The sequence below is a fragment of the Esox lucius genome, chromosome 1 (genome assembly GCF_011004845.1).
Source record: "Esox lucius isolate fEsoLuc1 chromosome 1, fEsoLuc1.pri, whole genome shotgun sequence".
Taxonomy (NCBI): Eukaryota; Metazoa; Chordata; class Actinopteri; order Esociformes; family Esocidae; genus Esox; species Esox lucius.
This window is the reverse complement of record NC_047569.1, coordinates 40649016-40672328: the sequence shown is the minus strand read 5'-3', so window position 1 is coordinate 40672328 and position 23313 is coordinate 40649016. Positions and strand designations below refer to the sequence as shown.

Sequence of the window (23313 nt, the reverse complement as noted above, 5' to 3'; positions counted from 1 at the left end):
TGCACACCACCTAATGTCTCCCCAGGGTGAAGTGCCCCTTTATGTTGACACTTTGATGATCAACAGTGAAGTATCATTCCACTTCTAAATGTATCACTGTCATAGATCTAATTTAATCTAATGCCACAGCTGATGAAATACTATAAACACCAAACATTTAAATATGTATTTATTCCCACCACGTCCTGATATTATTTTGAGATTATATGTAGTGTCTCTTCTCTGACCTGGAACCACTACTCTCAAACATTCATCACAGTCAGCCAGGTGAAATTTAATCATTATGCTTCAGTACATCCAGCTCATATAATCTACAGTATCTCTCAGTACATCCAGCTCATATAATCTACAGTATCTCTCAGTACACCCAGCTCATGACATATACAGTATCTCTCAGTACATCCAGCTCATATAATCTACAATATCTCTCAGCACATCCAGCTCATATAATCTACAGTATCTCTCAGTACATCCAGCTCATATAATCTACAGTACCTCTCAGTACATCCAGCTCATATAATCTACAGTACCTCTCAGTACATCCAGCTCATATAATCTACAGTACCTCTCAGTACATCCAGCTCATATAATCTACAGTACCTCTCAGTACATCCAGCTCATATAATCTACAGTACCTCTCAGTACATCCAGCTCATATAATGTACAGTATCTCTCAGTACATCCAGCTCATATAATCTACAGTACCTCTCAGTACATCCAGCTCATATAATCTACAGTACCTCTCAGTACATCCAGCTCATATAATCTACAGTACCTCTCAGTACATCCAGCTCATATAATCTACAGTACCTCTCCGTACATCCAGCTCATATAATCTACAGAACCTCTCAGTACATCCAGCTCATATAATCTACAGTACCTCTCAGTACAAATAGATGTACTGTATTTATCAGTACATCTATTTCTCAGTACATCTATATCACAGTACAGCTTTATCACAGTACAGCTTTATCACAGTTTATATACTGTATACATCAGTATATCTATGTCTCAGTACATCTATGTATCAGTACATCTGCTCTCTACTGAACACCACTTTCAGAACACCTAGACATTAAATCACTAACCTAGTTATGTGATTTAAATGAACAAAGACATTCTGTACCTTTTTCTTCAGAATCACTAGCTTGGCTGAGGAGAATAGTTATTTGATTAGATTGCAATCACCACATCCATGTATTCATAGTTACATTCCCCACCCTGTAATTTCATTAGAAAGGCTGAGGAATGACTGGGTTTATGAGCTTATTACATTACTATTCACAATCTCAGTCTTATAGAAATACCTTCTGTATTAAAGTCAACCTCATAGGAATATATTCTGAATGAAAGTCAGTCTTAGGAAAACCTACTTCATGAAACCATATCAAAATGCAACGAAAAGTATCCATCCCAAAGCTTTGAACAGGAACATTCAAATTCTGACCAGAGATTTATTTTATAATAAATGTTATTCAGGTTATAAAAAATGATAACCTGCAAACAGAAACATGTGGTTTAGATTTTCCTGGAAGGCAGGAGGTGTGGTGTGCAATGGGAACAGCCTGCAGCCACTGGGGATGAGCACCTTACTCAAACCTACACGATATGAACCTACTAAGGCTCTCCAGAACATCGTATGCTAGCCCAGGGCCGCATTTCAACACTTAACTGTAACTCTTCCCAGGGCACTGTTTAAACAACAGTATGTCATTTAGCATACTTGCCTGTCAAAAGTATATTATAGGATAACCTACAGTGCTGACTGGCTGATTGACTGACATGTCTGAATGGCTGATTGACTGACATGGCTGACTGGCTGATTGACTGACATGGCTGACTGGCTGATTGACTGACTGGCTGACTGGCTGATTAACTGACATGTCTGAATGGCTGATTGACTGACATGGCTGACTGGCTGATTGACTGACTGGCTGACTGGCTGATTAACTGACATGTCTGAATGGCTGATTGACTGACATGGCTGACTGGCTGATTGACTGACTGGCTGACTGGCTGATTAACTGACATGTCTGAATGGCTGATTGACTGACATGGCTGACTGGCTGATTGACTGACTGGCTGACTGGCTGATTAACTGACATGTCTGAATGGCTGATTGACTGACATGGCTGACTGGCTGATTGACTGACTGGCTGACTGGCTGATTAACTGACATGTCTGAATGGCTGATTGACTGACATGGCTGACTGGCTGATTGACTGACTGGCTGACTGGCTGATTAACTGACATGTCTGAATGGCTGATTGACTGACATGGCTGACTGGCTGATTGACTGACTGGCTGACTGGCTGATTAACTGACATGTCTGAATGGCTGATTGACTGACATGGCTGACTGGCTGATTGACTGACTGGCTGACTGGCTGATTAACTGACATGTCTGAATGGCTGATTGACTGACATGTCTGAATGGCTGATTGACTGACATGGCTGACTGGCTGATTGACTGACTGGCTGACTGGCTGATTAACTGACATGTCTGAATGGCTGATTGACTGTGATGACATATCATTTCACCTGTTGAACCTTCATAATACTGTTTGTATATTATATTTCCTGAAATTGGCCATACTGGAGGCTATGCTCGAGAAAATATTTTTGGAATGACAGTCTGAAAGAAGGAAAAGGAAATTGGCATCCTGAGCATTAGGCTCATAGCCAGGCCTGACAAGTACAGTATAGGTGACAGATCCAGCACTCTTTAATCATCATTAACACATCGACATGAGAACATTTACAGCTGTCTCCTTTTAAATTCAACTTGGAGTTAATCCATCCAATGCATTGCTTTACTCCTTAAGTTGTGTGAAATCCCTGACGAAAGACATCTGTGATGTTTCATCTCACACATCCATATATCCATAATGCCTCTTTCCTCAGGATGATGGACGTTTTTAGAAAAACCTTAAAATCACACAAAAGTGGCAGTTGTGATTTCCTCAGTGCCCCCCCCTCAGGGAACATCAAACCCAAAAGCAGCAGGCACTCTGGGTAAACAATTCATTAAATCACTGAGGATCGCCCCGCATGCTCAGACATGGGCTTCTCAACCCACGGAGACAAGCAGGGATAACAAGACAAACAAACACGGAAAGATAAGAGAACACGTCTAACAATCTTTGGTGTCATTTTGTGGACATTAGAGCAGCTAGACAGAGTGAGGTGATAGCAAAGGTCTCTCCATTCAAATCAGGGATGTCGTATTGGGTGGACTGGCAGACATTGAAAGTGTACCTGTGAGAGCAAAACAGCAAGTCAAAGCAGAGAGCTGAAGCAAAATGTCGGCCCTTCCCTCCGGCGCTCCCAGCATAACCTGCTCTACATGTTCTATTTCTGAGACAGACAGCTACAAGAGAGAATAGACAAGTCATGGTCATGGATGTCAAGACCAGAGACAGATCATGGTATTGACTTGAAAACAAAAGACAGATCATGGTGTTCACTTGAAAACTAAAGACAGATCATGGTATGAACTTAAAGACTGGAGAAATATTTTGGTATTGACTTGAAGGGAGATATATCACAGTATTGACTTAAATATTAAGACAGAGTATGTACTGACATGAAGACTAGAGACATACCATGGTATTGACTTGAAGATTAAGACAGATCATGGTATTGACCTGAAGATTAAGACAGATCATGGTATTGACCTGAAGATTAAGACATCATGGTATTGATTTGTAGACTAAAGACATATCATGGTATTGACTTGTAAGCCACCTACATAGAGCTGTCAACACACACACGCAGAAGGTGGTAAGACCAAGACTCCCTCGGCCTTCAGACTAAAGGAATAAACTGAAATACTGATTGATTAGCTCCAAGCTCTTTGAATGAAGTCTTGAACTCGTTAAATCCTTCTTCAGATGGAAAAAGCATTTCATGTTGACCGTGTAGCTACATGGAGCCAGCAAAATGACAACCCCAGCTCCCTTGATCTTCAAAATTTAATCTCCCCAAATATTTTTGTAACAAATGAATAACATGTCTATGTCCATTACACTATTGCACTCAGATTAATCATTTTATAGAAGCAATGTCATTTTTGTGGTGTTTTTGTGCGGGAAAGATCAGAGACTATTTAGCCAATTAAAAAGCAGTATAATTAGGTGGCCTAGATACAGTATTTTTGACAGGAGGTAATTGGGTGGACGCAGGTGTGAACTAAACATCTCAATGTGAATGGACCTGTGGGAGTCATGCTAACTGCTTTTAGGCAGGAGACAGGGCCTGGGAAATCAGGAGAGACATAGAGAAACAGACAGAGCAATGCTAACTGCTTTTAGACAGGTGATGAAACCTGGGGAGTAGGAAAAGACACAGAGAAACAGACGGAGCCACGCTAACTAGTTTAAGACAGGAGATGATACCTGGAAAACACAGAGAGACACAGAGAAACCGATTGAGCCAAGCTGACTAATTTAAGACCGGAGATGATACCTGGGGAACACAGAGAGACACAGAGAAACAGACTTAGACACACTGTCTGGTTTTACAAAAGGGAGCAAACTGCTTTTTGGCAGGTAGCCTGGGGAATGAGAAAGAACACAGACTATCAAGTACACACACAGAATTTTTTTTCTCTTTCTCTCCTTGAGACCTGAGACCTAACTCTAACACAGAAAGCAATTTTCCCTGTTCCACAGCCCTAAACGTTACCTAACCTTAACCAGTTATGCCTAAACCTGCAAGCAACCCAAATTCTAACACTAGTGGGGACCTGCCAGAACTCTAGTCTAAACACCGGCCAGACAATTTAAACTTCACCCAACACAGAAAAACAGTTTAAATGTTGAGAATTTAGCAAAATATATAGAAATGATCCATGTACTTCAATGTATTATTGTTGTAGTGTTAAAGAGAGGGAACCAAAAAGTGAGCATGTAAAGACAACTAATAAGAAGTTTTTAACATTGCTCTTAAACTGCTACTTGGGCAACAATGAAAGATTTGTTCTTCAGTCCTTTTCTGTGTTTGGTGTGGCCGAGGCTTTTGTGCCGTGACAACATACATGTATGTTTCCATTTCACACGCAGACGCCCTTCTGATGCTCCTGATTACATCAACCATTGTACAGACTCAAAAGGAAATGAGCCCTGAAGAATCTTTTGTCTTTAAAGATTTGCCATTGTGTTAAAGTCCTCTATCAGCTCCTTCTAAAAATGTCAGTGATGCTGGTGTTGTGTAGGGATGCTGGTGTTGTGTAGTGATGCTGGTGTTGTGTAGTGATGCTGGTGTTGTGTAGTGATGCTGGTGTTGTGTAGGGATGCTGGTGTTGTGTAGTGATGCCGGTGTTGTGTAGTGATGCCGGTGTTGTGTAGGGATGCTGGTGTTGTGTAGTGATGCTGGTGTTGTGTAGGGATGCTGGTGTTGTGTAGTGATGCCGGTGTTGTGTAGTGATGCCGGTGTTGTGTAGTGATGCCGGTGTTGTGTAGTGATGCTGGTGTTGTGTAGGGATGCTGGTGTTGTGTAGTGATGCTGATGTTGTGTAGGGATGCTGGTGTTGTGTAGGGATGCTGGTGTTGTGTAGGGATGCCGGTGTTGTGTAGTGATGCTGGTGTTGTGTAGTGATGCTGGTGTTGTGTAGTGATGCTGGTGTTGTGTAGTCATGCTGGTGTTGTGTAACAGTGGTAGCCCATTAGAACATTAGAGGGTCCACTTATGGAAGGTGTTCAAATAGTAATTTTTGGCAACCAGTAAGAATGAATTAAATTATTGTATTTATTATTGCACTGTGTTTAAAAACAACTATTTGGTGGAGAATGGGCCATTAATTTGGCTTCCTGGTTTGTGTGCAAAAGATTCAAGCGTGAAAAGACTTAGCAGTGTAAAGAATCAGTGGTGTAAAGAATCAGTGGTGTAAAGAATCAATGGTGTAAAGAATCAGTGGTGTAAAGAATCAGTGGTGTAAAGAATAAGAGTGTAAAGGATTTCCAGTAAAGGACTTTGTCTACTGTGACTTCTGGTGGTGGTCCATGTTGTTGCAAGTCAGTTTGCTTTCATTGCCTGGCGAATGATCTGTTCTCCAGGTGATTAGGTTTGGGCTGAAACGTCCTGGTTGAGAAGGCTGTGTGAAGGCTGAAAGGGCATTTCAATTCACCTTTCATGATCTGGCAATAGAAGATTTTCAAATATTTCATAATTCTTTGTTAGTCCATTTCTAGGTATTATAAGAAGAGCTAATGTTACATTTGTACACTCACATTTATTTTATATTTTTATATTATAGTGGTATCTGTTCCAACAATGGGATCATGAACTCATAAGAAAACTCTGCACATACAGTATATATACGCTGTTGTCACTGTTATTCAACCTTCCCTCATGTGATGACAACACAAAACACAAACCGGGTATGTGTGAAAGCCATGCCCTTATTGAACCATGCAGACAGTCTTCTGATATGACAGAGCATATCTACAGCATCAAGAAGCTAACCCATGAGCAACCCAACTGACCCAAAAGTGACCCAAGGCCGGCAACACTGCAGTTCTTCCAGACAACACAGACAGACTGAACATATTGCAACAAGCAAGCAAACCAAGACAACTACTAACTGTCACCATAAACCAATATCAGTTGTAAAGCTGGTCCATCTGATCAACAATCTATCTTGGACACTAATGATACATGGCATTTCAAATAGTTCCTTTTGACAACTAGTTAGAATAAATAAAATGTTGGTTCATACGAAGTGATATGTTTGCAAACAACACATCCAAAGTACCCACATTTCTTTCTGTAAACTAGTTTTGGAAAATGTAGACAGGTTTGTCGAGTGGCGTAGTGATCCAAGTCCACTGCTTCGGTGCATTCAGGAGTGTACTTCTTGATCGGCAGAGGGGCAGTGCCCAGGTGGTCAGCACCTGTCCAGGGGGAGTGGAGGGAGGGGTGTCAGGAATGGTTGCCTAACCTTGTTCCACTGTAGCGACTCCTTGTGGTGGCGTGTGTGTGTCTGCAAGCTCAATTGTGTTCATTACCCGGCAAATGTGTTCTACAAATGAGTGGGCTTTGGCAGAAACTTCCCGGTTGAGCAGGCGGTGTGAGAGGCTGCTTGACAGCATGTTCTCAGGAGGACACATCCACTCTTCAGAAATCACTGGGATTCACAACATTATGAAGCAGAATTCAAAAATGTCAGTTCAAATCTAAATTGGTAACAGTTCTAACATTGGTACTTACATGAGCGTTCAAAGAACTCCTACACCTACATATGAGCTTAATTGAAAGTAGAAACATGTCCCCTTTGTTACATCTTATCATGTGATGACAGAACAAGACATGAACTACAATGACATTGACCTTTTAATGGCTAGCTTGGTCACTGAAATCCTTCGCCCCATTTAGCCAGGTAAACATTCTTCTGACACGGCCCAGCACGTCTCCAGCATCAACAAACCAGCATCAAGAAACTAACCCATCAACAACCCAACTAAGTGACCCAATGCCAGCAACCCAGCAGTTCAGTCATCCAGGAAAGACAGAATTTTTTTAAATGCAGGCCAGACTGAAAATACTGCAACAAGTAACCTAAGACAACACCAAATAAATGTCATCATTAACCAATGTAATCACCCTCACAATAAACTATGAGGGATTTAAAAGTCTAAAGCCACATAATTGTTTTGATAGGTATATTGCTATTAAAAATCGTCCTTATAGGAATGGATAATTGTTTACAGTTCGCTGTCACATAAAGCCATTGCTGAAAACAATGATTTTGTGGACTCCATTGAGTCTGGCTGAACAAAACTATCCTGTGGTAACCTTCTAACAGCTCCCTGCAGGGACCAATCAACTAACCAAAACATTTGGATAGGAACCTATTGACTGGAATTGTTCCTCAGAGAAGCCTAAAGCTCCGTGCAAATGTTTCCTTGACTTACCTCTAATGATAATATCGGGTAGGGGACTGGGGATTAGTGTCTGTCTGTCAGTCACACAGAATATTTGGGACTAAGATTCAGTGCCTGCTGCGTCTGGTCTTAGAGATGCCTAGGCATTCGCAGGGCCCTGCAGGATGCCACCAGAAAGTCATTGTTATAGCTTTGTATTTTAAAGTCCCTGGTTCAAGGACATTTCATGAAGAATATTGACTGGTGAAAGCATGGCTGTGTAACCCTGGTGTAACTAAGAGACATGTCCATTACTTTACTTATTCCAAATAATATGTATAAGTGGAATGAACGTCACAGGGATACGCCCCCATGGTAACGTTCCAGCTTATTTACCTACCTCCATAGCTGAGCCTACTGCACCATCATAGCAGCATCCGGCAGAAGAAGGGGTGAATGCAGAGAAACAGGAGAGCTCATCTTAAGGAGAGTTTTTGTTTGTAGGACACAACAAGCCAGTTTAGAAGAAGGGAATAGTGATGTTAGAGCACAGTGATAATTACAATCATTTATCTTCTAGATGTGAATGGACAAGGAGCTTCTGAAAATGAGGAATCCAACTGTGTTTTCTGTGCTTTTGTTGACAATGAGTAAGTCGTTTTTCTGCTTTGCTGTGTGATTGGAGTTGTGATGGTATTTTAAATGTGAACTGTGTAGACTGACCGTGTCTCCCCACGTATTGCTGTATGATTGGGGTTGTGATGGTATTTTAAATGTGAACTGTGTAGACTGACCATGTCTCCCCACGTATTGCTGTATGATTGGGGTTGTGATGGTATTTTAAATGTGAACTGTGTAGACTGACCGTGTCTCCCCACGTATTGCTGTATGATTGGAGTTGTGATGGTATTTTAAATGTGAACTGTGTAGACTGACCGTGTCTCCCCACGTATTGCTGTATGATTGGGGTTGTGATGGTATTTTAAATGTGAACTGTGTAGACTGACCGTGTCTCCCCACGTATTGCTGTATGATTGGGGTTGTGATGGTATTTTAAATGTGAACTGTGTAGACTGACCGTGTCTCCCCACGTATTGCTGTATGATTGGGGTTGTGATGGTATTTTAAATGTGAACTGTGTAGACTGACCGTGTCTCCCCACGTATTGCTGTATGATTGGGGTTGTGATGGTATTTTAAATGTGAACTGTGTAGACTGACCGTGTCTCCCCACGTATTGCTGTATGATTGGGGTTGTGATGGTATTTTAAATGTGATCTGTGCAGACTGACCGTGTCTCCCCACGTATTGCTGTATGATTGGGGTTGTGATGGTATTTTAAATGTGAACTGTGTAGACTGACCGTGTCTCCCCACGTATTGCTGTATGATTGGGGTTGTGATGGTATTTTAAATGTGAACTGTGTAGACTGACCGTGTCTCCCCACGTATTCTTTCCAAAGGTACGATGAGCACTGCTGTATCTGGTGAGGATTTACCGAGACTGAAGGACTGCAATCATATTTTCAAACATGACAAAGATATAAACAACTAAAACCATCACATAATTGTTAGAGATAAAATAGACTAAACAGAGATTAGTAGACTAGCTTGTTGTTAGTAGACTAGCACAGATTGTGTTAATTAACTTTCAAATTTAACAGAAGAAATCCATGGAAATCAAAGTTTGAATATTCACCCTGTGGAGTCCTATATGAACTTGAATTATACAGGAAATCAACTGCTTTTATGTATCTTTATGCAGGTTTTTAGACATTATTAAATAGTTTTTCCTCGGCATTGATGACATATTCCTTAATTGATTACAGAATCAAATACATGTTAGCTATATCCAACTATGCCATTTTTTATACATTTTTAAAAGTACTACTGGGTTTATAATACCATTTTGATTTTATCTATTTATTATTGCTTTATGGTTTTATACATGTACTCTGTGACCTAAATATTTCACAGGACTTTGAGTTAAAAATATTAAACAGAAACGTGTCCCCTCGATGTATGAAAACCATTAAGGTTATGAGATCTACATAATGGAATATTATTTAGCTAGCACCTGCCCTGGTCACTGAAACTAATCACTAAAACTGAAGAACTAGCCTTTGTCAAAACATGACTGATGCATCCTCATATAATTTAACAACACACTGTAAGTTTCCATTGTACATTTTAAACGTAAATAATTTAATTCCAATATTCTCTACTTGTACATGTAAGTGTGTGGCTTGGCTCCACTCAACTCCAGGAGAGTGGAAGGCCTGGATGCCGCCCAAGGAAGTTGGCCCTGGCAGGCCAGCCTCCAACAGTCTGGTTCACATGTCTGTGGTGGGTCCCTCATCAGCACAGAGTGGGTGCTGTCTGCTGCCCACTGCTTCTCCAGGTGAGTTAGCAGAAGACCCCAGGTGGACATGAGTTAGAAGAAAACCCTGAGGGACTTGAGTTAGAAGAAAACGCTGGGTAGGACATGAGTTAGAAGAAGACCCCGGGGGGACATGAGTTAGAAGAAGACCCCAGGGGGGACTTGAGTTAGAAAAATACTCTGGGTAGGACATGAGTTAGAAGAAGACCCCAGGGGGGACATGATTTAGAAGAAGACCCCAGGTGGGACATGAGTTAGAAGAAGACCCTGGGTGGGACATGAGTTAGAAGAAGACCCCAGGGGGGACATGAGTTAGAAGAAGACCCCAGGGGGGACATGAGTTAGAAGAAGACCCCAGGGGGACATGAGTTAGAAGAAGACCCCGGGGGGGACATGATTTAGAAGAAGACCCCGGGTGGGACATGATTTAGAAGAAGACCCCAGGGGGGACATGATTTAGAAGAAGACCCCAGGGGGACATGAGTTAGAAGAAGACCCCAGGGGGGACATGATTTAGAAGAAGACCCCGGGTGGGACATGATTTAGAAGAAGACCCCAGGGGGGACATGAGTTAGAAGAAGACCCCAGGGGGGACATGAGTTAGAAGAAGACCCCAGGTGGACATGAGTTAGAAGAAGACCCCAGGGGGACATGAGTTAGAAGAAGACCCCAGGGGGGACATGAGTTAGAAGAAGACCCCAGGGGGGACATGATTTAGAAGAAGACCCCAGGGGGGACATGATTTATAAGAAGACCCCAGGGGGGACATGAGTTAGCAGAAGACCCCAGCGGTGACATAAATGTTTTGGGACAAAAGAATGTTTATTATTTTTGTTAAAGCAGCCGAGTGTTTTTTTTTTTTATTAACTGTCCCTTAAGTCTGTATCAATCTTTTATTTTGCCACTTTGACATATCTTAATATTGGTTTTCCCTTCCATTCCAACGAAGCTCAACCCCAGATGGGTGGAATGTTGTTCTTGGTCTGGAGAACCTGCAGGGCAGTAATCCCAATGAACAGGCTAGCACTGTGGCTGAGATGGTCCTCCATCCAGACTACAACATAACAAGCAACGACAATGACATCGCTCTTCTCAGACTCTCCTCACCGGTCACTTTCACAGACTATGTCCAGCCGGTCTGCCTGGCCGCTAATGGCAGTGCTTTCCATAATGGCACTGATACCTGGGTGACAGGCTGGGGAGACATCAGTGAAGGAGGTAGTGGCACTTCATATCATATTCAGTATACTTTTTTAACATTGCTTCTTGCTGTCTGGGGCTTTTATAATTTCCACCCGGCACAGCGCCAATCCTGGAGTATGGCTCCTCGCTGTCTTTCCTCAGAAGTTCTGTCCAGTCTAGAGTTTTTCCTAGCCCCTGTGCTGCAACTTTATACTGTTTCAGCATCTTACTGTTTCACAATCTTAATGTTTCACCTTTTTAATGTTTCACCCTCATCCTGTTTCAGCATCTTACTGTTTCAACATCTTACTGTTTCACCCTCATCCCGTTTCAGCATCTTACTGTTTCAACATCTTACTGTTTCACCCTCATCCTGTTTCAGCATCTTACTGTTTCAACATCTTACTGTTTCACCCTCATCTTGTTTCAGCATCTTACTGTTTCAACCGTCTTACTGTTTCACTATCTTACTGTTTCAGAATTTAACTGTTTCAGTATTTTACTGTTTCACCATCTTATTGTTTCACCATCTAACTGTTTCAGCATCTTACTGTTTGACCATCTTATTGTTTCACCATTATACTGTTTCACCATTATACTGTTTCACCATCTTACTGTTTCACCATTATACTGTTTCACCATTATACTGTTTCACCATCATACTGTTTCACCATCATACTGTTTCACCATCGTACTGTTTCACCATTATACTGTTTCACCATCATACTGTTTCACCATTGTACTGTTTCACCATTATACTGTTTCACCATTATACTGTTTCACCATCATACTGTTTCACCATCATACTGTTTCACCATTGTACTGTTTCACCATTATACTGTTTCACCATCATACTGTTTCACCATTGTACTGTTTCACCATTATACTGTTTCACCATCGTACTGTTCACTTTCAGGGATTTATGCAACGTATCCATATAAGTACTTAATGACAAATGCCTGAATAAAAAGAGCTATGTAGTATTTATATTATTGATACTAATCCCAATATCTCATCGCTAGTCTTCTTTTATTTCTTTAGTGAACCTCACCTCCCTCCAGACTCTCCAAGAAGATGAGCTTCCAGTTGTGGGGAACATGCAGTGTGACTGTCTCTATGGGCTTGACTTAATCACAGACAACATGCTCTGTGCTGGTTTTCTGGAAGGGGGCAAAGACACATGTCAGGTAAAGTCCATGCTAATCTATCATTGTGTTTCCATTCCAGGTGGAAGATACTGGTCTGTTTCTGAAGTGGGCATTCTTTTGATTGTTTTGAAATGTAAACCCGCTCCCTCTTTTCAGGGTGACTCTGGCAGCCCAATGGTGATAGAGCAGAACAATGTCTGGGTCCAGTTGGGGGTTGTTAGTTGGGGGTGTGGTTCTGCTTGGCCCGATCTCCCTGGAGTCTACACCAGAGTGTCCCAGTACCAGTCATGGATCGACGCCCAGATCAGCACCGACCCGCCAGGCTTTGTGGAGTTCATCTCCTTTGGTGACGACACTGACAGTGACTTCATCTGTTCAGAACCAACGCCATCGGACCCGTCCGTAGAGATGTCTACACCAACAGAGATAACCCTGACCACCATAGTGTTGGACTCAGCCCTTACTACCACCGAGAACTACACTCCCGGAGACTCCATTTTTGATAATGGCCAGCGTTTATTTGGCTGTCTATATATTCTGAGTGCCCTTCTGTTTTTCCTCACCATGTAAATAATTGATGTGTGATCTAAGATATTGCTTCTGAGGAGATGGCCATTTTATCCATGCTGATACATTGGTTCTTACTGGTTACTAATGACATTGTCATGGGCGTTTCCCTGTCAATGAAACACCAGCATAGCAAGTTATTTACCAAGTGTTTTGGGTTAGTTGTCCTTACCATATATTCTAACTTATAATTACAATTAATTATTTACTAATTAAGTATGATGTAGTCCCTTTTCTGGTTCCTTCTAAGTAAAGAAAGACTGAACACACAGATTTCGCATTTGTTTTTAATATTCTCATTATGAAAATTACAATTTTACTCTTAGCAGTAAGTGATGTTTATCCTAAGGTATAACTTTTTTACTGAAACTAAAGTAAAATTGAATATTCTAACAACAGTATATTTTGAAATTAGAACTTAACTAAAGCTATTATCATTGAAAAACAAAATTAAAACCATCATAAATTATTCATATATTTTTTTGTAATGGGTTTTTCAATAGGGCAGCAGGGAACCTAACAGTGCTAGCAGTGAAATCAAATCCTGAGCGGACACAGAGATAAATCTGTTGCTCGGTCCCGGAGCAGTTAACCCTAACTGCTCCCTGGGAGCTCACCATGGCAGATCACCTTACCCCCCCCCCAATTCGCTGGGTCAAACACAGAAGCCAAATCTCTGTTGGGCAGCAAACTGCTTGTGAATCTGGCAGGTAAATTAATGTTTCACATTGGCCTAGCTTGTACATCACTTTCACCAGCTAACACGACCCAACAGGAGTGAAATCAGAGAGTGAGAGAGGGATGGAAACAATGACAGAAGCCCACAACCAGCACCAGATTCTTTGGAAAACCCTTTACTGGGAGTACATTCCCTGAAAAGACAAACACAAGTGTATTTTCTTTTCAGAAGAAGGCAGTTAGTAGAACAAAGACAAAAGGAAGAATACAACCATGTTTGAGGTTCTTCAGAGTTCTGCTGTAGCTCAGTTGGTAGAAAACAGTGTTTCTAACCCCAGCGTTGTGGGTTTGATTCACACAGGGAACCAATTATGAAATGAAACCACTAGTTTTAGTTGCTCCAGGTAAGAGCGTCTGCTTCATCAACTACAACCAGACCCAGTATCTACACATCAACTACAACCAGACCCAGTATCTACACATCAACTACAACCAGACCCAGTATCTACACATCAACTACAACCAGACCCAGTATCTACACATCAACTACAATCAGACCCAGTATCTAAACATCAACTACAACCAGACCTAGTATCTACACATCAACTACAACCAGACCCAGTATCAACACATCAACTACAACCAGACCTAGTATCCACACATCAACTACAACCAGATCCAGTATCTACACATCAACTACAACCAGACCCAGTATCTACACATCAACTACAACCAGACCTAGTATCTACACATCAACTACAACCAGACCCAGACCCAGTATCTACACATTAACTATTAATCCAACAGACCCAGTATCAACACATCAGGTACATCCAGAACCAGCATTTACATATCAACTTCAAACAGAACCAGTAGCTGCATGTCAGGACAAGTTGAATGAATAGTGCTGAAGCATGGAAAGGTTTGTTGATTTATTGAGCCATAAGATTTCCAACATACAGAAGCAGAAGGATGCTACTTATATTTGGAACAGGATTGTGGAAAGATTTGATTTAAAATGGAGAACTTCCAAATAGTTTGTTATTGTCAGTGTATTCACACCCAGTAGATTCTGCATCTCTTCATTGTTTAGTTGCCAATCCCAAAAATTGTGATAAAGCTCTGGAGAAAACTCAAATAAACATCATCACATTTTCAGCTATTTTCACCATTGTGGTTAAACTTAAAGATGCTCCCGTAGATGCCCAATTCATGGGGTGACATGAGGAACCAGCCTTCTGTAAATTCAACAAAAGGTGAAACCCCTGGCAACAGCAACCAAGAATCATCAAAGCAACTCCCCAATTGAGAATTAAGACATGTTCTCTGATGGATGTCTCCAGACTGTTCTGTTCCCATCACATCCTCATCTAGCTGGTATTTACAAAAACAAAAGGTCTTTGGTTCAACTCCCTGAGAAAACAAGGTGAAAAACACAGTCGTAGAAGAGGTAAATAGGGGCGTGTTTACAGAGTCATGTCTCCAGTTTGACAGGAAGAGAAAAAGGGGCGTGTTTACAGGGTCACATCTCCAGTTCTGACTGGAAGAGATAAACATGGCGTGTTTACAGAGTCATTTCCTGGCTTTATGCAAGCCACAATATCCCGAATTCAAAGTGATATACAGCTCTTCTTACAATGAAGAATCATCAGAAGCATCCATTATTCTTTCATCTAAAAATGACCAGCAAGCTTCTGGGAATCTGTAAAAACTAGTACAGCCTGGTTTTGAAAATCTTACCTTTGATGGTGGGAACAGGGCTCCCGTCAGGCTGGAGTCTTTACAATGCCAAAGAAAATCAGTCCACCTGGCTGTCCTTCAATGTTGGGGCAGATCTAACATCGCTGAGTCAAGTCCAATGACTTAATTGAACAAAGACAACCAGAATGTGATTGGTCAAAATAACCGAAAAATATTAGAATTAGGCTGCCAGAAGAAATTATATTTTATTCACTTGAAATATGTTAAACATAATCAAACATTACTACAGTACTGTGCAAAAGACTGGCATATGTAAAACAAATCTGTAAACAGAAGATGCTTTCAAAAAAAAGTTTCTAAATATAAGAAAAATACAAAAAGAGCAGTAAATAGTAAAACACAAAAACACACTTAAATAAATCAATCAATATTTGTTGTGACCTAAAATGGGTGCTTAGACTTTTGCACAGTACTGCATGTAGTTAACACTATGTATACAAGAGCCAGCAATATCTAGACTACAAGGCTGTTTGTGATCACATTCCACAAAATAAAACTTTCCTTGAGCATCCTTTAGGTATGAGGTCTTATCCTTGATTAGGCCTCTAATGTAGCCCATCGTAGGACAAAGAAAATGTGGTATTGAAATGACAAGGTGATGAGTACCTACCAAAATAGAACAAATTTACATGTCTCTCAGACAGCGATATGGACTCCCAGAAGAACAGAGTGTGTGTGTGCGTATGTTTGTGTGTGTGTGCAAGTATGTGTGTATGTGTGTGTGTTTGTGTGCGTGTAGGTGCGTGTGTTTGTGTGTGTGTGTTGGTGTGTGTGTGTGTGTGTGTGTGTGTGTGTGTGAGTGTATGTGCGTGTGTTTGTGTGTGTGTGTGAGTGTGTGTGCAGGCTGTCCTTCACCCCTTGGAAGGGAGAGACTCTGCCAATTATGAGTGTGTGAGTGTGTGTGTGTGTGTGTGTGTGAGAGTTATGAGTGTGTGAGTGTGTGACAGTTAATGGGATTTTCTGTGTGCTGGTCTGAGGAGGATTACGTCCTGTCTCCTGAGAGGAGCAGGTGCTACAGTCTAATACCTCTGCTTTCATGGATAAGACATCCTCTGTATCCTTAGATCTGATCTCACACACACACACACACATTACACTGCCTGGTACTCACACCTGCACAGACACACTCTCTCACACACACCCGGGCAACGATATGAAGCCAGATATGGACGTCGAACATGATTTTACCTCAGAACATCCTTGAACATTTGGTCCCCAGAGGGTAGAGGATGTATGCGTCTGAACATTATATATTACCTGAAATGTAGTCGCCCAGTAGAAGTGCACTACTTAGGGAATAGGATGTCATTTTGGACGCGACCTGTGTCAGAGTTTTAATGCTTGGGGTTTAGAGCTGATGAATAAAACTGTAACATAGTTGTAAACATGACAGAGTGCTGGGTCAACTGTGGAGTGAAAGTAGATCTGGTTTGCTGTCGGCAGCCATTGTTAGTGTGAAAACATGATAACATAGAGTCATGCTCTCAGGTGAAGTGAGAGCATATTGCATAAAATATAGCATAAGATTGCATAATTTTTTTCCAATGTATGGTACTGTATAATGTTTACTGCCTGCTTTAAAAATGCCCTCCCACAGAACACCCTTCAAAGTGCACTACATTGTCATGGGCCCTATCAGCCCTGTGAAGGGGTTGGGGTGTCATTACATTATCATGGGCCCTATCAGCCCTGTGAAGGGGTTGGGGTGTCATTACATTATCATGGGCCCTATCAGCCCTGTGAAGGGGTTGGGGTGTCATTACATTGTCATGGGCCCTATCAGCCCTGTGAAGGGGTTGGGGTGTCACTACATTATCATTGGTCCTACCAGCCCTGTGAAGGGGTTGGGGTGTCACTACATTATCATGGGCCCTATCAGCCCTGTGAAGGGGTTGGGGTGTCACTACATTGTCATGGGCCCTATCAGCCCTGTGAAGGGGTTGGGGTGTCATTACATTGTCATGGGCCCTATCAGCCCTGTGAAGGGGTTGGGGTGTCACTACATTGTCATGGGCCCTATCAGCCCTGTGAAGGGGTTGGGGTGTCACTACATTGTCATGGGCCCTATCAGCCCTGTGAAGGGGTTGGGGTGTCACTACATTGTCATTGGACCAGAGGGTGTGTGCCAATTACAGGGGTATCACACTTCTCAGCCTCCCTGGGAAAGTCTACTCAAAGTTACTGGAAAGGAGGGTTCGGCAGATAGTCGAACCTCAGATTGAAGAGGAACAATGCAGATTCCGTTCTGGTCGGAACAACCAACCAGCTCTTTACTCTTGCAAGGATCCTGGAGGGGCCTGGGAATATGCCCATCCTGTCTACATGTGTTTTGTGGATCTGGAGAAGGCCTATGACCGGGTCCCCCGGGAGATACTGTGGGAGGTGCTGCGGGAGTAAGGGGTGAGGAGGTCCCTTCTGAGGACTATCCAATCCCTGTACGTCCAAAGTGAGAGCTGTGTTCGGGTTCTCTGTATTAAGTCGGACTCGTTCCAGGTGGGGGTTGGCCTCCGCCAGGGCTGCGCTTTGTCACCAATCCTGTTTGTAACTTTTATGGACAGGATATTGAGGCGTAGTCGGGGTGGGTAGGGGTTGCAGTTCGGTGGGCTGGGGATCTCATCGCTGCTTTTTGCGGATGATGTGGTCCTGATGGCATCATCGGTCTGTGACCTTCAGCACTCACTGGACCGGTTCGCAGCCGAGTGCGAAGCGGTTGGGATGAGGATTAGTACCTCTAAATCTGAGGGCATGGTTCTGTGAGAGATTATGTATATTATCTCTTGAATAATGTATATTACCTAACCTATTGTTCATGGAAACCACTAGTTACATGAATGGATGTCCTGCATCAACATTAACAAAATTACAGTACAAACTATGTTCCTGCAAAAAACTTTGATATTAACTTTACATTACACATCATGGAAAAGTCTGCCCAATTATAATGGCGTACGGCTAAACAGTGGTGCCAATATCATTTTGAGGTGAATCTTCAGTGACTCAGGAGTGCGATTACCTTTATGACTTTCTGCCATGCATGCTCAATATGCTGAGTATGAGCACCAGTCTCAGGATCAGCAAAGTTCCTTTTATGGCAGACAGAATACTGGCTAAATAGTTTCTTCAAGTTTGATAATTAGGCCCATCTTTATGACAGGTTATGTTGTCTTGGTTACTGTCATGATGTCATAAAAAATGACACCTAATGACAACATTCATAAACGTTAAAAATTATTATGACAGTATCATGACAGTGTCATGTCACTCTTATGCACACCCCTTCAAATAAAGTGTAACCCAATTTGTTGTGGGGTTTGTCCACAGAAGAAACAAATTAGCTGTGTATTTTTGCATGAAACATAGAAATAAAATCTTGTTTAATTTGAACATGCAGGCTCCCAGAGGAGATTGGTATGCAAGATATTGGTTGGGCTCCATGTTAGATACTTATAAAATATTGGGCCACCCTATGTAAGAAACCTAAAAAATATTGGTGGCGCTCTATATTAGATATGTATAAAATATTGGTGGCGCTCTATGTTAGATATGTATAAAATATTGTGGCGCTCTATATTAGATATGTATAAAATATTGGTGGCGCTCTATATTAGATATGTATAAAATATTGGTGGCGCTCTATATTAGATATGTATAAAATATTGGTGGCGCTCTATATTAGATATGTATAAAATATTGGTGGCGTTCTATATTAGATATATATAAAATATTGGTGGCGCTCTATGTTAGATATGTATAAAATATTGTGGCGCTCTATATTAGATATGTATAAAATATTGGTGGCGCTCTATATTAGATATGTATAAAATATTGGTGGCGTTCTATATTAGATATGTATAAAATATTGGTGGCGCTCTATATTAGATATGTATAAAATATTGGTGGCGCTCTATATTAGATATGTATAAAATATTGGTGGCGTTCCATATTAGATATGTATAAAATATTGGTGGCGTTCTATGTTAAATATCTATGAAATATTGGTGGCGCTCTATATTAGATATGTATAAAATATTGGTGGCGTTCTATATTAAATATCTATGAAATATTGGTGGCGCTCTATGCATATTTGCTTTCTAAAGATCCCATAGTAACATTGTGTGCCCTGTGTTGTATTGTGTACATGCTGTTGTGATGTTTTTTAGCTGTCTACAGCTGTCTATATATGTGTTTACTGTGAGATGGTTTTCTTAGTTTTTTACTGCAAAAATGAATTGCCCCTTGGGGAGAATAAACACTCCACATATGTATCTTCTAACAAGGTTTGATACCTGTCTCTCCTCTTCAGCATCTTTCTCGTCTTCACTGGTCTCCTTCCATGATTCTGTCAATAGAGTCATGAAAAAAGTACATGAGGTGAGTAAGGGGTGGTTCTCCTCTAAGACAACAAATCAGAATGTCATGTCTGTCATTAGTACAAGTAGAGCCTTCAATAGTTCAATAGTTTTATCTTAAAAGGGCACATTTATTTCACCTCTCTGCTGGATTACCATGGACAAAGCAACGTATCGAGTGAGGTCAGCAATGTCTACTGGAGTCTAGATTTTAGGATGGAACGGCTGTCTTAACCTATTCTTGGGCCCCCAACTGTTTGGGCTCAGTAATGTTTGGATTGTAACAGAGCTCCGTACTGTTTGGATTGTAACAGAGCTCTGTACTGTTTGGATTGTAACAGGGCTCTTTACTGTTTGGATTGTAACAGAGCTCTGTACTGTTTGGATTGTAACAGAGCTCTGTACTGTTTGGATTGTAACAGAGCTCGGTACTGGTTGGATTGTAACAGAGCTCTGTACTGTTTGGATTGTAACAGAGCTCTGTACTGTTTGGATTGTAACAGGGCTCTGTACTGTTTGGATTGTAACAGGGCTCTTTACTGTTTGGATTGTAACAGAGCTCTGTACTGTTTGGATTGTAACAGAGCTCTGTACTGTTTGGATTGTAACAGAGCTCGGTACTGGTTGGATTGTAACAGAGCTCTGAACTGTTTGGATTTTAACAGAGCTCTGTACTGTTTGGATTGTAACATAGCTCTGTACTGTTTGGATTGTAACAGGGCTCTGTACTGTTTGGATTGTAACAGGGCTCTGTACTGTTTGGTCGGCAGTTGGGCGGTGGAGAGGTGATCCATCAACAAGGCTGGGACTGGCTTTCAGGGGGAGATTCATGGATGCGATTTGCATGAGAGATTTGTGTCAGTCAGTTTCAGAAACATCTGCTGTTCTTAGAGAATCTGAAGAGACACACGTCTTTAATCTAGAGAGCAGTTATGTCAACTGCACCAGCTGCACACACACACAACCTCACACATATACACACACATACCACACAGGAAGAGGAAAGCAGGAGGATCATGAGGAGATTTGTGATGGGGCTACAAGGCGCTGAGAGAGTTTCGGGGGGGGTACTAACTTTCTCCCTCTCTTAATCTCTCTATATCTCTTTCTGTCTCTCTTTCTCTGTTTACTTACTCTCTCACTATCTCTCCACTGACCTTTTCTTACCACTAACTCTCTCCACTAACTCTCTCTCCACTAACTCTCTCTCCACTATCTTTCTCCACTAACTCTCTCTCCACTAACTCTCCACTAACTCTATCTCCACTAACTCTCTCCAATAACTCTCTCTCCACTAACTCCCACCAATACTCTCTCTCCACTAACTCTCTCCAATAACTCTCTCTCCACTAACTCTCTCTCCACTATCTCTCTCCACTAACTCTCTCTCCACTATCTTTCTCCATTAACTCTCTCTCCACTAACTTTCCACTAACTCTATCTCCACTAACTCTCTCCAATAACTCGCTCTCCACTAACTCTCACCAATGACTCTCTCTCCACTAACTCTCTCCACTAACTCTCTCTCTCCACTAACTCTCTCTCCACTAACTCTCTCTCCACTAACTCTCTCTCCACTAACTCTCTCCAATAACTCTCTCTCCACTAACTCTCTCCACTAACTCTCTCTACTGTCTTTTCTGTCTCTCTATTATTATACTGTTAATGCCCTTTCACTAACTCTCTCTACTGTCTCTTTACTATTCAAATGTTAATGCTCAAGGAACCTTTTGTTGTTTCTGCATTCCAAATTGAACCCTCCCGCTAGAGCATGAAGTGCACTACATTGAACAATGGGCCTGATCAGAAGTAGTGCGCTAGGGGGTTGGGTGCCATTTGGGTTTCACCCTATTTTGTGTGCGCTTGACATCTATTCTAGGGTACAGTATGTGTTAATATCACCTGGCAGATTGAGCTCCAGCCCGCTGCAATGAGCCCCATCTGTACGCACGCCTCTTATCTTTCAGCTCACTTACATATCTGGCTCTTGGTAATCTAGCCTGTGCCAATGGAAATCTTGTTAATCTCTTCGACAAACAGTGAGGATGTGATGCCCAAATAAGTCAGTGTGTGGAACTGTTCCGTGTCTGGTGGATATCTGGGCTCATCTGACTGCCTGCTCTGAGATAAAGGGGATGCTGATGCTGTCCCTCTCCGTGTTGACCGGGCGGGTGCCAATATAATGTTGCTTGTGCTTCATCTGCATATATTTAGATAGAACATAACGAATCGGTTGGTGTTTACCGCTTTATCTGTAGGACGCACCCATCGCTGAGCATCTCTGTGGGTGTGTGTGTGTGTGTGTGTCTGTGGGTGTGTGTGTGCGTGTGTAAGCCCACCCGTTGCTTTCCCTGCCGCCCCCCACCCCCCCGCCCGCCCGCCTGCCTGCCAGAGCCAGTGTGTGGGGGCTTAAGAATGGAAAACAATATAATCTCCAAAGTAGACCAGACATTACAGTCTTCTGTAAACCGTCATAATGCTCTTACGCCGTACGTATGTCAGTAACAGTCTTAAGCTACTAAGTGGGAATCAATTCAAATCTGTCTGAAAGGAGGAAAACACGTGGGAAAGCTTAAAATCGCAGATGTGTTATTTAAAAGCCATTCCCTTTTTTTTTTTTACATCAAATTGACCAAAATGTTTTAACATGGGCCTGTATTTACACAATACATATGGTAAATTGGTATTGTGGGCTTGTATTTACACAATACATATGGTAAATTGGTATCGTGGGCCTGTATTTATACAGCAAAAATTGTTAATTGGTATCGTGGGCCTGTATTCATACAATACAAATGGTAAATTGGTATCATGGGCCTGTATTTATGCAGTAAAAATTGTCAATTGGTATCGAAGGCCTGCATTCACACAATACAAATTATCAATTGGTATCATGTGCCTGTATTTACACAATACAGGTGGTAAATTGGTATTGTGGGCCTGTATTTATACAATACAGGTGGTAAATTGTTATCGTGGGCCTGTATTTACACAATACAGGTGGTTAATTGGTATCGTGGGCCTGTATTTACACAATAAATTTTTTTCATTGGTATCGTGGGCCTGTATTTACACAATACAAATGGTAAATTGGTATTGTGGGCCTGTATTTACACAATACAAATGGTCAATTGTTATCGTGGGCCTGTATTTATACAATACAAATGGTCAATTGTTATCGTGGGCCTGTATTTACACAATACAAATGGTCAATTGTTATCGTGGGCTTGTATTTATACAATACAAATGGTAAATTGGTATCGTGGGCTTGTATTTATACAATACAAATGGTAAATTGGTATTGTGGGCCTGTATTTACACAATACAGGTGGTCAATTGTTATCGAGGATGCTTCTCTGTGGAACCATTAGGACTATAACAAATCATCT

At 41.6% G+C, this 23313-nt stretch overlaps 1 protein-coding gene across 1 annotated transcript; it reads left to right on the top strand.

Moving 5' to 3' along the window:
* The first annotated feature begins 8293 nt into the window (after positions 1 to 8293).
* Positions 8294 to 13409, top strand: LOC105010421 (serine protease 33). The gene is made up of 6 exons (XM_013135827.4): positions 8294 to 8511; positions 9323 to 9346; positions 10098 to 10260; positions 11189 to 11457; positions 12463 to 12608; positions 12726 to 13409. The coding sequence occupies exons 1-6, from the start codon at positions 8448 to 8450 to the stop codon at positions 13137 to 13139; spliced, it is 1080 nt and encodes a 359-aa protein (XP_012991281.2). The 5' UTR covers positions 8294 to 8447; the 3' UTR covers positions 13140 to 13409.
* The last annotated feature ends 9904 nt before the right edge of the window (positions 13410 to 23313 follow it).